Source organism: Amia ocellicauda, chromosome 11 (genome assembly GCF_036373705.1).
Source record: "Amia ocellicauda isolate fAmiCal2 chromosome 11, fAmiCal2.hap1, whole genome shotgun sequence".
NCBI classification, from domain to species: Eukaryota; Metazoa; Chordata; class Actinopteri; order Amiiformes; family Amiidae; genus Amia; species Amia ocellicauda.
The window spans coordinates 3,949,887-3,964,246 of record NC_089860.1 but is presented as its reverse complement, the minus strand read 5'-3'; the positions used below and the strand labels follow the sequence as shown (position 1 = coordinate 3,964,246).

Sequence of the window (14,360 nt, the reverse complement as noted above, 5' to 3'; positions counted from 1 at the left end):
ATTTTGTTTGTTTCTTGCCACAATTATCGTATTTTCCTTTTTCTTTGTGTTTTTATTTACTTAAATGTACGTCTCCTCATACTGTGGAATAATGGGAACAGTACACAATGTCAGTGTATGTTCTTCTCCCAACTGAGTTGTACATTGTTACTAAATAAATACCACAAGTGATTTATACTCCTTTCTTTGGCCATAATTGTATTGTGTTGGAAATTATGTTTAGGGGTTACCCCAGGGATTCTGAAGTGCCGGGTAGGACACAGCTTCTCTGACCCTTGGAGTTATGGTTTTATAATTGCAGCAGAAGTGAGATAGGTAACACTAGTTAGTTGACCTGGTGAGACCATATTGTTACTAAAGTGTCTATCTCCTCGACAGACCGCTGTTTGCTGCTGATTTAGCTCATTTGTAATCAAAACTCTCCTCACTGCTCGCGTCTCTGCTGGCATTTTAAACATGGCGGCTGAACTCCAGCAAATAACTTTTCGTGGAGACGACTTTACCCCACACCCCGGCCCCTGACGTCACTGGTTCTTTGGTTCCAGACCAGCAAATGTTTGGTGCCAGAAAAAGCAGCTCTGTGATGGCCGGGAGCCAGTTCTTTTGCGGTGGAAAAGCGAGGAACTGTTCCAAATTAGGCACCAGCTCTGAACTAGCACCGGCTCCTTGTCGTGGTGCCAGTGCTGCTGCCCGGCCTGGGAACCAGCTAAACTTTTTACGAATCGGCCTGCATTTCCACCAGTATGGGAACTGAACGCTTACGTAACAGGATGTGGGCGTTCCAAAGCACGAAACAGAAGTTGAGAAACACACAGCGATAATACTATTGATACTAAAATAGGTTCTGATACTAAAATAGGTGGCTCAGCAGATACAATCTCGGCAGCAAAGCTTATTCAAAGGGACTTAGATAATATTCAGTTGTGGGCCGACACCTGGCAGATGAAATTCAATGTGGATAAGTGCAAGGTATTACATGCAGGCATGGCCGTATCCACTATTGAGGACACCGAGGTCCGGACCTCAGTATTTTTTTTCAAGGTGTATATTAAAAGTCATAAAATAATTGCCTAATAACTCTTTGGTGCCGCAAAGGTCGTACAATGCAAAGATACCGACCTTCTCAAGTGACCAGGATTGCCAGGTCCAAGAAACTATAATTACACTATGGGAGGAATAGAACTAGATGAAGTAACCCATGAGAAAGTGAGGAGTCCACATAGACTCCTAGGTCTTGCTCCAGCCACACAATGTGGGGAAGCAATAAAAAAGGCAAAACAGAATGTTAGGGTATATTGTGAAAAGTGTAGAATTGAGAACAAGGGCAGTAATGTTAAGACTGTACAATGCACTAGTTAGAGCTCATCTGGAATACTGTGTACAGTTCTGGGCACCACACTTCAAGAAAGATATCACTGCTCTAGAGGCAGTTCAGAGGCGGGCAACCAGACTTATTCCAGTTTTGAAGGGAATGTCCTACTGAGAGACTGAGGGAACTGAAACTTTTAATCCTGGAACAGTGGAGTCTATGTGGGGACTTGATTCAAGTCTTTAAAATCATGACAGGCATTGACCACGTCAATGCTAATTAAGAGAAGCTGTGTAAAAGCCTGATTAATCATCTTGTAATTGTTCGTTTTACCATTTAACTTCATTTGAATATATATATATATATATATATATATATATATATATATATAATTTAACAAAGGGGGGGGTTAAGAATGTGTAACCATGAGTGTCTCCCATTTTCAGTCTTGAATGCCTTTAAGCACAATTTCCATTTGTGTTCAGTTTATGTGGACTGTGTGTCCTTGCAGATCTGGAAAAGCTCCTCTGGTTTGAACATAAGGATTGTCACTATTTGGCTCAAATGAAATTCTGTCATTTTCATTGGTGTACAGCAGCCAAGTTTTGTGTCCTTGCGTTCATAAACTTAAATAGATGTTTGTACTTGTGTTAATCACTGAAAATCGAAGCAGGCGCTTATATGATATTTACTGCTGGATGTGACATGGGATTAAGCATCGTTGCCACCGTGCCATATCACCGTTGGTAACGACACTCTCTACAATCAAGCATAACATTGTAATTTATTATTGTACCAAGTTTGGCGAGTTTTTGAAAATGGCTTATGGGATTTTTTTTACGGTCAAATTTAATTCGTTTTTAAATGAACATATTTTGTATACTTGCACAGTCATTTGCTTGTGGCTGCCATGTTTCTGCCCGCAGTCACTTGCCTCTTGCAGATTTGATAGATATCAGTATCTATGCAAGATTCACAAAGTTTCAGGGCACTGGGCTTTAGAGTTCCGGAGCAATAGCCATTTTCATATTCACATGCGGACACATGTTAAATCCAACATTGCGGCTTCACCATGTACCGCACAAACTTAATTCTCTGGTTTTAAGTTCAAGGCACAGTGTCATGCATGCCAATTTGTGGCACAGTGGGTATTAGTAGTCTGGAGTAGAAGGCACCATAGGTTGAATCAGAGAACGCAACACAGCGGACAAAGCGTGTGACCGAGCGACTTCTGATGAACAAGCGTAATAGTGGGGCATAAGGTGGTCCAGCCACTTCGTTGCTTGACCCCCTAATAATAATAATAATAATAATAATAATAATTATTATTATTATTATTATTAGGGGGTCAAGCAACGAAGTGGCTGGACCACCTTTTGTAATTGTTCGTATTAGGGGACCAAGCAATGAAGCTGCTGGAACCCTATTGTAATTTTTAGGATTATTATTATTAGGCTTCTTTGCACAAAGTAGTCTCCAAAACATCAAATGCCCCTAAAACCCTCATACATGCATGAAAACTTCCAAAACCAACTGAAACGTGCATATGCCACTTCATACTCATGCATACCTTATGCCCCACTATTACGCTTGTTCATCAGAAGTCGCTCAAGTCCCAGGAGCAGTGTGGCAGCAGCACTAACCACTGCACCACCATGCCACCCCAAATTGCATTCAGCACACCCCAAAGCACTCTAGCTCAAAATCGTGTTTCAGAATCATACTAAACATTTTGATGTGAAACACCAGGTTTATACTTGCCACACACCAAGTGGCAACTCTGGAAGTGGATAAATACGGTTTTCTGTAGATATCTTAGCACTATAATTTTAATGCAGCAAAAGGCCAAAGGCTGACATGACATAAATGTTTTCAAAGAATGTTAATGGGTGTCTGGCTGCTTCACCTGTGTTCTTGGGTGCGTCGGCATACATGGGTCCAGGAGGGGGAGCGTTCTGCCAGCCGTACTGTGGCTGTGGGTAGCCCTGGTAGGGTGGCTGACCAGGAGCAGGGTAGGATCCGGCAGGACCTGGGGGATAGTTGGGGTATGCAGCATTGGGGTTGGGGTATGCAGAGTTGGGGTTGGGGTATGCAGCGTTGGGGTAGGCAGGATTGGGCTGCTGCATGTGAGGGTAGTCAGGTGCCGAGACCCCAGGCCCTGGATATGGCGGAGGATTCTCGTAATTCATCAGGGACGGCAAGAGCTACCTACAAAAGAGGAGAGGATGAGTTGTTTGATGAGGTTGTTTTACCACAACATTAGTGCTTTCTATAATTATAGCCCTTAAAAAAAAAAAAAAAAAGTGTACTATGCCATGGCAAACAATATAGTGTAGGAACGCAAAGTGAAATCAAGGTTAAGTGTTAAGTTATAGTAAATCATGATTCCAATTGTGGAAAAAGACACAAGAAAGCAAAGTAAATGCATGGTATATCCATGAGAAAACTGACAAATTCAGTCGAGTTCACAAGTTGACAGTACATATTTGAACCTGCAATCTATAGGCTAGAGTGCCTATTATTATTATTTATTATATTTCTTAGCAATTGTTACAGTATATAACATTATTTTTACATATAATTACCCATTTATAAAGCTAGGTTTTTACTGGAGGTAAAGTATCTTGCTCATGGGTACAACAGCTAGGCAACTCCACACTGCTGCCGTTATGAACAAGAGGAGCTCCATTTGGCCTGTGTGGCGCCATTTATTGCTTAATGATACATTTCCTAGGACCCTAAGGTATTGACAAGTAAGTTCCTGAACCCCATGACTCACTATATGAAGATGCGTTTTGTGCTTTCTGTCCTGCATACTCATAAAGACCATTTCAAATTGAGTACAAATTCATCAGTATAGGATCAAGTCTATTCCAAGTATCCAGTTCTCTTCTGGTGGGTGTTTTCAGTCTATCTATCTTACCTTTAAGAATTTCATACTGAATATTGTTCCTCTTTACTGACCCATAAGCCCCATAAAACATATCCCAGCCTAAATAACTCCTGTAAAAAGAAAATTCATCAATGCCATCAGATCATACCCATTCCTGCAACTTTATGGCTCACAGATTCAAAGCACTAGACATAAGCATTAGCATTAGATAGATAGATTGAGTATGAATTTCATGGTATTTCCCCACATATTGGCCTGATTACTTAATTGCACCAAATTGCTGCAGTGAGACAGCATGGAATAAACATAAGCACAAAGACTGTGAAGAAGGTTATTTCATTAAGAGTATAATGTAATGTATTTAAAAAAAAAACAGGAAACTTGATGAGTCCTGATGTACAGACTGGCAGCTAAGCAATCAATGCAGATCAAATAGAATCTCCCCAACATGAGTCTTCAAAGGGAGAGTTCTCCTGTGAAGTCTACACTACAGAGGCAGCAGTTACAGTTACCAGCCTTTGTAGATTTCAGGCCTACATTACTCAGGCTACTTACTGAGTTCTGACTAATTGTGTTTTAACAGTGTTAATTATTACACATCTACATGTATAACCACACAGTATACATAGTTACACATAGCCTACATTATAACCTACAGCAGTGGTGGCCAAGCTTTTCCACACTGCTGCCCGACGTTTTCTGGTATTGAAGTATTGCGGATCACCCCAATATGAACTATACAGTTAACATACACTTTGTTGAATATAGAACATACACATGTGCAATGTACAAAGGGGAAAATGTAATAACCAATAATATATGCAGGATGGATTTAAGAATGCATTGTTAATTTGAGTCTCACCAAAACATTAAGACCGAAAATCACAGGAATTTGTATTGCATGGTTTTGGAGGGTTCAAGTTTGAAATACCATCATTTCTGATTCCATGGTTAGTCAAAGGGACTCAGATAATATTCAGGTGTGGGCTGACACCTGGCAGATGAAATTCAATGTGGATAAGTGCAAGGTATTACATGCAGGAAATACAACTGTCCATTATAATTACACTATGAGAGGAATAGAAGTAGTAAAGTTTTCTGTTTTGAATGCCTTGAAGCCCAATTTCCATTTGTGTCCCTGGGTGCGTGTGTCACTGCTGATCTGGAAAAGCTCCTCTGGTTTGATGTGGTCGATGCCTTTCATGATTTTAAAGACTTGGATCAAGTCCCCACGTTGTCTCCTCTGTTCCAAGGTGAAAAGGTTCAGTTCCCTCAGTCTCTCCGAGTAGGACATTCCCTTCAGACCTGGAATAAGTCTGGTTGCTCTCCTCTGAACTGCCTCTAGAGCAGCAATATCCTTCTTGAAGTGTGGTGCCCAGAACTGCACACAGTATTCCAGATGAGGTCTAACTAGTGCATTGTACAGTCTTAACTTTACTTCCCTTGTTTTAAATTCTACACTTTTGATAATATACCCTAACATTCTGTTTGCCTTTTTTATTGCTTCCCCACATTGTTTGGAAGGAGTCCACATAAACTCCTAGATCTTTCTCATGCGTTACTTCATCTAGATCTGTACCTCCCATAGTGTAATTATAGTGGACATTTTTGTTACCTGCATGTATTACCTTGCACTTGTCCACATTGAATTTCATTTGCCAGGTGTCGGCCCTGAATATTATCGAAGTCCCTCTGAATAGCCTGTGCTGCCAAGATTGTATCTGCTGAGCTACCTATTTTAGTATCACCTGCAAATTTGACACGTTTGCTAACTATCCCAGAGTCCAGATCATTAATATAGATTAGAAAAAGCAAAGGCCCTAGTACTGATCCCTGTGGAACTCCACTAGCAACCTCACTCCAGTTAGAAGTAACTCCTCTAATCGACACCCTCTGTTTCCTATACATCAACCAGTTCATAATCCATCTACTTACATTACCCTGAATGCCTACAGCTTCCAATTTAAGGATCAGCCTTTGGAGTGGAACCTTATCAAAAGCTTTTTGGAAATCTAAGTATATCATATGCTTTCACCTGATCTACAGCTGCAGTTGCATGTTCAAAAAATTCTAATAGACATGATCTGCCTCATCTAAACCCGTGTTGACTATCTCCAAGAATATGGTTTTCAGATGCTCCTCTATTTTCTGCCTAATAATTTTTTCCAACATTTTACAAGTAATGCAGGTGAGACTGATTGGTCTGTAATTTCCTTGCTCAGTTTTGTCCCCTTTCTTGTGGATTGGTATGACATTTGCTGTCTTCCAGTCAGTTGGCACATCCCCTGTTCTGAGTGTCATTTGGAATATTTGAGTTAGCGGCCTATAAATAATTTCCCTAATTTCTTTAAGTACTGTTTCACTTCCTAATTTATTGACCGCTTGCTGTTGTAATATTGAAAAAAGCTTTGTGTTAGTTTTAGCTCCAAGAGCTATGTTTCTTTCTATTTCCCTCTTTGCTTTCCTGATCCTTTTCTTAAGATCTCTTTGCAGCTCAACATATTCTATGTATTTTGTTTCATCTCCATCCCTTTTGTATGTGCTATACAACATTTTCTTTCTCTTTATATTTTTTTGCATACCTCTATTAAACCATTTTGGCCAGTGTTTTTTGGTCCTCAATTTGCTAAGTTTTGGTATAGTATATTCTTAAAATATACCCATCCAATGTGCTCCAGTCTACCTCTTCTAAGTGCTGTCTCATACCTTCAAGGTTTGCTTTTCTAAAAAAAGAAATTTGTCAGGTTGGTTCCCTGACAAATTGAGTTAGAAAGCAGTCATTTACCATCTCAACCATTTCTATTTCTGCTTCTGTAGTCCCCACTGGGCTTTCCAAGTCTAAGTTTGGGAAATTTAAATCCCCCATTATAACAGCCACATCCTTGCTACATGCAGTCCTGATTACATTGTACAATGCAACATCTTTCATTTCAGGACTTTCCTACTAGCAGTTTCTCTTGGTTTTCTTTCCTTAGAGGAACATCTCCCATTGTCAGAGCTCCCTGCCCCCTTTCTTCACACAGAAAGTCGTCACAATCTGGAACAAACTCCCCAGTGATGTGGTTGAAGCCAACAATTTGGGATCATTAAAAAAAATAATGGATGTGATCCTAATTTTCAGGTGTCGGCCCACAACTGAATATTATCTAAGTCCCTTTGAATAACCTGTGCTGCCAAGCTTGTATCTGCTGAGCCGCCTATTTTAGTATCATCTGCAAATTTGACAAGTTTGCTAACTATCCAGGAGTACAGATCGTTAATATAGAAGGCCCTAATACTGATCCCTGTCGAATTCCATTAACAACCTCACTCCAGTTAGAAGCAACTCCTCCAATCGACACCCTCCGTTTCCTACGGCTTCCAATTTGAGGATCAGTCTTTGGTGTGGAACCTTATCAAAAGCTTTTTGAAAATCTATCGTATCATATGCTTTCATGTGATCTACAGCCGCAGTAGCATGTAAAATAAATAAATAAATAAATTTGAATAAATTCGTAAGACTGCCTCGTCATGATTTATCATCTTTGCTATTTGTAATTTGAAATGCTATAAAACTTAAATAACTAGAAGGCATGTATTTCAGGTCAAGCTATGGTATTTTTCCTGCCCATTGTGCTGTCCTTGGTATCAGTTGATGACTCATGAGTTGGAAACTCAACCAGATTTCAGAGTCAACCAGTCCTACCTGCAAATCTTGTTGGGTCTGCTGATCACTGTTTGGATCTCCCTGTAAACAGTCACTGCTGTTTTTATTTAATTTTATCAGTTTTGTTTTGACAACAACCACCTAAATTGAAAATTTTGATGGTCTCACAATGAGGCATGGAAATATTCAGTCAAACTTAACAGCAGATACGGTGCATTCTAACTGAGGGTGGAGGTTGCAGAGTATTAGTCTTACAACTTCAGGAACTGATATCAGTTTCCTGGCAATAAATTAATCAATATCTCCACTGTTTTTAAAGTATTTTCCCCTTTGACCATTTCCTAGTCTGTGATGCATTTTTGTTTTTACCCTTGCATTAATGACATTAGACAGGTTTATTATTATTAATAATTATTATCATCGTCTAAATATGTGGAAAAAAATATTCTACAAACTACAAAGTCAAACTTGGGTACCCAGTGGTAATGGAAGCCTTTTAAACTTCAAAAATAGTGACATGGAGTTGATCCCAGAGTGGGATAAATGGGCTTGATCCTCCCATATGCATTGCCACATATTTTACTGCAACTTTTCCTATGCCTACCCTTCCCTTTAGCAAATATCTAGGACTTACTGTATTATGTCTGCACCTGTCAGCTCATTGTACTAGGATGTATGTTTATTGTATTACTGAATGCTCTGAAATGTTTCTTACGTAAACTATAAACTGCCCTAGATAAGGGTGTCTGCTAATAAATAAATAAATACATACATACAAATAATTTTAAAAGGGTACCACTAAAACTACCAATGTATACAAAACAAAACAGATGTATAATCTTAAGAGAAATTGTTTTTGGTTTTGCTGCTGATTTGGTAAGGGTATTTCTTTAAAATCAGCAAAAATACAATAGAGCAATTTAATTGAGTTGACAGAGGCAATGACTGCAATATAGTAAATAAGTACAAGAATAAACTAGATTTAGAAGTTTCTGGAAACTTCACCTGTGTTGTAAAACTGCCGTTTTAAGATCATTTGAAGGAGTATCTGATGAATATAAGCAGTTCAGCATGTTAAATAAATTTGAAAGAATTGTAGCTTTAAAGCAGCTTCATAGCTCTTCTGTGGAAGGATTTAATAAACTTATTTAATTTGACCTTACAGGAAGGTCAAAGATCATCTTATAGGGCATTTTCAGATAGATCATACATGGTGATGCATCAAAATGAAAATTCTGGGCTGAAACCGATACCGAAAATTCAGGATGCACTTGGCCGAAAACCGAAACCGAAAATGACTTATTTTTCTTAACCTATTTTAAAATCTTTTCTTTTTTTTGTATAATTGTATTAATATTATACTTAATTCCATGAATTTAATGTATCTGAATTGAAAAACTACAAACCAATAAAATGATCACTTTTATTGAAAGTAACACACCAAAATTGGCTTTTTCTCCGCGTCAAAGTAATGTTCTTTAAATCGTGGATCTAATACTGTTACTGTTACTGGGTTGGAATGTCTAGAAAGAGTGTGTTAACAGCCTCCAGTAGAGTTTTTTTTTTTGTTGCTGTTTTTACGTCATGGTCTGTTCTGCCTCTTTTCCGAGCAGATGCTTCTGTGCTGCGATCAAGGGAATAACAGATGCATTAGCTGAGCTTATTTCCTTGGTTAACTGTTCGAATGGACCGAGAAGAGACAATATTTTCCATTAACATCCACCGATCTGCCAGCAACTTTGAGTGCACATCGTAAAGTTGCCGCAGCTAAGACTCGCTTTTGTTCAAGTAGACTTTGCAACATATAGTACGTACTGTTCCAGCGAGTGGCTACATCTTGCTGCAGTCGTTTGGCTGGCAATCTAAACTGTATTTGCAAAGCTTGTAATCGGGAATAAGCAAGCGGAGAATGCGAGAATGCATATATTTTCGGCCTTTTTTCTCTTTCAGCCAAAAACCGAAAATGCCATTTTCGTCGGCTAAATTTCGGTGCATCCCTAGTTTCCTAGATGTGTTACATAATAAGAATGAGCCTAACTGCAATCTGTAAGGAGTTATGAGCCATTTCTCAGTTTGACCTTAAGGAGAGGTCCACCTATGAGTCCCTATCCGAGTTCTATAAGAATCATTAGCCTATCTACATTCTTTAGGGCAATATAGGCAGTTTTAGGCATTGATTGACCACAAGGGGAGGTCAAAGGTGCTTGGACTATTTTAGAAGTATATTTATGATGTTCATAACAAATCTGAAGTCAGATATCAGTTTTGAGCCTTGAGTCTAGGTGATTTTGAATACTCAGTGAATTTGTCCTTGAAGGAAAGGTCAAATTCAGGGGTATATTTTGAAAGCCCATATATGGTTTCCTATATGTGTTCCATATAGACCAAAGGCCTATTTCCTCTCTGTGAGGTATTATAGAGGTAAAAGTAAAAAAATATTGGTTTTTACCTGAAATGATAGGTCAAAGGTCAATTTTATGGACATTTTCAAATTGACCACATATGGTTTCCTATACATGTCCAATACTAAATGTGATCTTCAATCTGAAAGCAGTTATTAGGCAAAATAACTTTTAATTGACCATTGAAACCTGAAGGGAAGGTCAAAGTTCAAACATTTTTTCAAAATAACACATTTGGGCCCCTACGATTCATGGTGACTTTGGTGGATATTACAACCTGTAACACCGAAATGCAAGATAATCTGATTTGATCTTGAAGGAGATGTCAGAGGTCAAATTGAAGGTCATGCACAGATAGAGCACATATGGTTTCCTATACATGTTCTATAGTGACCATCATCGTATCTGCCACCCGTAAGGAGTTATAAGCCTTTAAAAAGTAGAGATGTTTTTTGGCGATATCCAATGATCCATAGCTCCGATCGAGAAACAGATAGCAATTTTGGAAACTTCATACACATCTATGCTCAATAGTAACATGACTGATAAATGCATCCTTAAATGAGTAATGAGATGTTCAATATCTGAGGACATTTTCTAATATTGCAAACCTGCTGTATCTGGCCCAGAGAAGGTCAAAGGTCAGAAGTAATGACATCAGAAAGTAAATGTATGATTTCCTATTAGTGTTCAATTGTAATCATTGTGCTAAACGTAACCTATCAAAAGTTATTAGCTGTTGAATATTTTGGGGTCATAGAGGGCCTCAGGAGAATCTGGATAAACAATCAGTACCAAAAGCAATAGCAACCATTTTGCAAAAAGTGTACAGTGTCATTTAGATAGCTGAAGAACTGTAGGAGGAGACGCATTTACTTTAAGTGGTCGGAAACAAGAATAATAAGAAGCCGGAAAAATAATTAAGAAACTGAGAAAGAATAAGATCTGCCTTTTCAACGCAGATAATAATAATAAGCAGAAAAATAAGAAACTGAGTAATAATAAGATCTGCATATTACTATACAGAAAATTACACTAATTTAAAGCAAATATCACAGCTAATGGGTTTTCCTTAACAGAAGAGACATGTAAAGGTAAGTAGCACAATAATCAGTGTCTTATTTATATGGCCCACAGAACCTCTGTTCTAATGTTTTTGTATACTTTTTATTTTATTTCATTTTTTTATCTATATTTCTTTATACTGACATTAATGGGAAGCAATATACAGTGACACAGCCTCTGAAGTAAAACCTGAGCCAACACAACAAACAGCTGTTCATGTGGCTATTTTAAACCATGGCAGCAAACAGCCTTCCTGGGTTCTATATTAAAGTAAAAGTTACTTCAATGACACCACCAGCTTCCCAACTAAAAGAGGTCAAATGTCACTCCAATGTGCAAACCGAGACTCAAATCACTATTGTCAAGATTTGGAGAAATTTCCAAGATTGGAGATTGATGTACAGCAGGCCTGCAGTTTTAATTTCCTGAATGTTTTGATTTGTTAAAAAAGACCTTTCTAGAACAGGAAATAATCTCAGAGGATTAACAGAGACATCAGTAGAAACAAAGCATGGATCAGAAAGTGCCATCTGACCTCTGAAAGATTATTTTAAAGTTCCTACATTGCTGAAAGTAAAACACTGAACCAGATCTTTAGCACAGTAGGGTAAAGCATGGTTGAAATCACCTTTATGTTCTACTACAGAGCAGCATTTAAAAATATATATTATAATCTGTGTGAGAAGTCTGGGTGATATCACACTCCTCCCAACTCTCTCCGTCTCACTGCACACACTGTGGTGTCAGGGTAAAAATGGGGTGCAGTGCCTGCTGAGAGACTCTGAGTAATATATCTTCAAGCTGATGTTTTCTTTGGCTTTTTATTTGTTCTGGGGTGGCCCTTTTCATTCCCCTGCCCATTTTATTCCTGAAGTGCCCTATTTGTCCTGATCCCCCCCCTCAATGTATGCTGCGATCTGCAACTTAGAACTTGTATGTATGTATAAAGGATGTGTGAAGAACAAGGTTGACAAAGTAAACTGAAGTGAAATCACAGTAAAGCACAGAGAGATAGAAAAAGACATGATATAATCCTTGGCAATGTAAACTGAGGTAAACCAGGGGGAAACTGTGAAATTGCAGTGCAGACTGATTAACTTTCACAAAGCTAACTTAAAAATCTATACATGCATCATCTTAATTTTAAAGATGAAGAGATGGTTTGCTAAGCAATATTCTTAAGGCCAGCAGAGGAAGGGCACAGTGAGATGAAACCTAATAACTAATATCAATTATGACATTCTGTAGTTAACCTGGTTTGTTTGTTTGTATACTGGCACAAGACTTGTGGCAATGTTTGTGGAGCACATGTACAGGATAATATTTATAGGAAAATACTAGGAACATACATTTATTTGGTAAAGAGGAAGAGAAGCAGTACGTTGAGGGCCAGGAACAGTTTGCAAAACAACATTAAAACAAAAAAACAAACAGAAAGGCTGCCTGAAAATAGTCACTTCTCAGAAAACCTCCCTCTGGGTTTCAACAGGTTTCAGACATTTCCACTCATCAAGAATAAAACAAAGAAACAGCAATTAGGCCTTAGATATTTGACAGGTAGTAGGCCTTTCTCCTCACTCACTGTTTTTGTCCTTTGGAGAGTATAGAGAGTTGCAAATGCAGCCAAAAATCTATAAAATTAGACTCAGGCTTCACTACAACCAATTGAACACCTGAGCTGCCACACCCCCAAACCATTTAAAGTGTCTGTCTTCAGAAGGCAGAATCATTTTCAGGTATAGGAGTTTCTCTATTAAATATTGCAGTGTTTAGAATTTAGCCCAGAGTAGCCCGCCACCCTACATGGCAAATAGCACACATTTTACATTATATAAATTATATATATAGTGCCTTGCAAAAGTATTCAGACCCCTGACCAATTCTCTCACATTACTGAATTACAAATGGTACATTTTTATTTTAAAACATTTATTTGAAACTCAAAATCAATTATTTTAAAATGACATTGGTTTTATGTTGGAAAATATTTTTAAGAAAAATTAAAAATTGAAATATGTTGATTGCATAAGTATTCAACCCCTGTGCTGTGGAAGCTCCCAGTTTACACAGATGAAAGACATTCTGGGTAACCAACTGATTACAGATTTTTTTTTTTAATCACTTTCCATTATTTATTGTAAAATAGACTTATCCAATATTTTATGGAACTTACGGAATGTGATATTTTCTGGATCATTCATGTCTGTTAGAAGTGTTTTCTTACGTAGGTAACTGCAAATACACTGAAATGTTATTAATGATTCAGTTTGTTTACTTATATAATTGTATAACTGATCATTAAGATAGCCTTATAAGATCACCTTAATTGGTTGTTGGCTACATAAATTGACTGCAGTTGGTTGTAAAGTGTGAGAAACACTGAGGATGGCCATTATTTGGTTGAAACATGTTAGAAACCTAAACTCTTCAGTTTGTAAGAAAAAAAAAAAACTGAAATATGTTGCTTGCATATGTATTCAACCCCTGTGCTGTGAAAGCTCCCAGTTTACATAGCTAATGTAAAGCTAATGCAAAGAGCTATTCTCAATACTACAACAGCAAGAGGTCAATAAAGAAGGAAGTTAAACTGCTAAAGGACAAAAATTGAAGTATCTTGGAAAACGAAGATGTGGCAAATGTTCTAAATTAGTATTTCAAAGAGGTTTTTACAATAGAAAAAACTGATAACATGCCAGGTTAACAATCAGTCCATTCAAACCCTAAGAAAGATCAGGAGGAGGTACTACAGGGACTAGCAGAATTGAAAGCAAACAAATCACCTGGGCCACATGGTATATTTCCAACAGTACTTAAACAATTATTTATATATATTATAGGCCGGTAACTAAACTATTCCAAATGACACTTACAACAGGGGATGTGCCAACTGACTGGAAGACCGCAAATGTCGTACCAATCCACAAGAAAGGTGAGACAGGAAATTACAGACCAATCAGTCTCACCTGTATCACCTGTAAAATGTTGGAAAAAATGATTAGACAGAAAATAGAGGAGCATCTGAAAACCATATTCTTGGAGATAGTC

The 14,360-nt window shown here is 38.0% G+C and overlaps 1 protein-coding gene across 1 annotated transcript in view; it reads right to left on the bottom strand.

Annotated features, from left to right (window-relative positions):
• LOC136762844 (cysteine-rich and transmembrane domain-containing protein 1) overlaps positions 1–14,360 on the bottom strand; it is a 43,128-nt gene that overhangs the window by 23,879 nt on the left and 4,889 nt on the right. The window contains exon 2 of the mRNA XM_066716414.1: positions 3,216–3,517. Within this exon, the coding sequence (XP_066572511.1) occupies positions 3,216–3,498 (283 nt within the window). The 5' untranslated portion in view covers positions 3,499–3,517. The remainder of the gene's footprint in view (positions 1–3,215; positions 3,518–14,360) is intronic.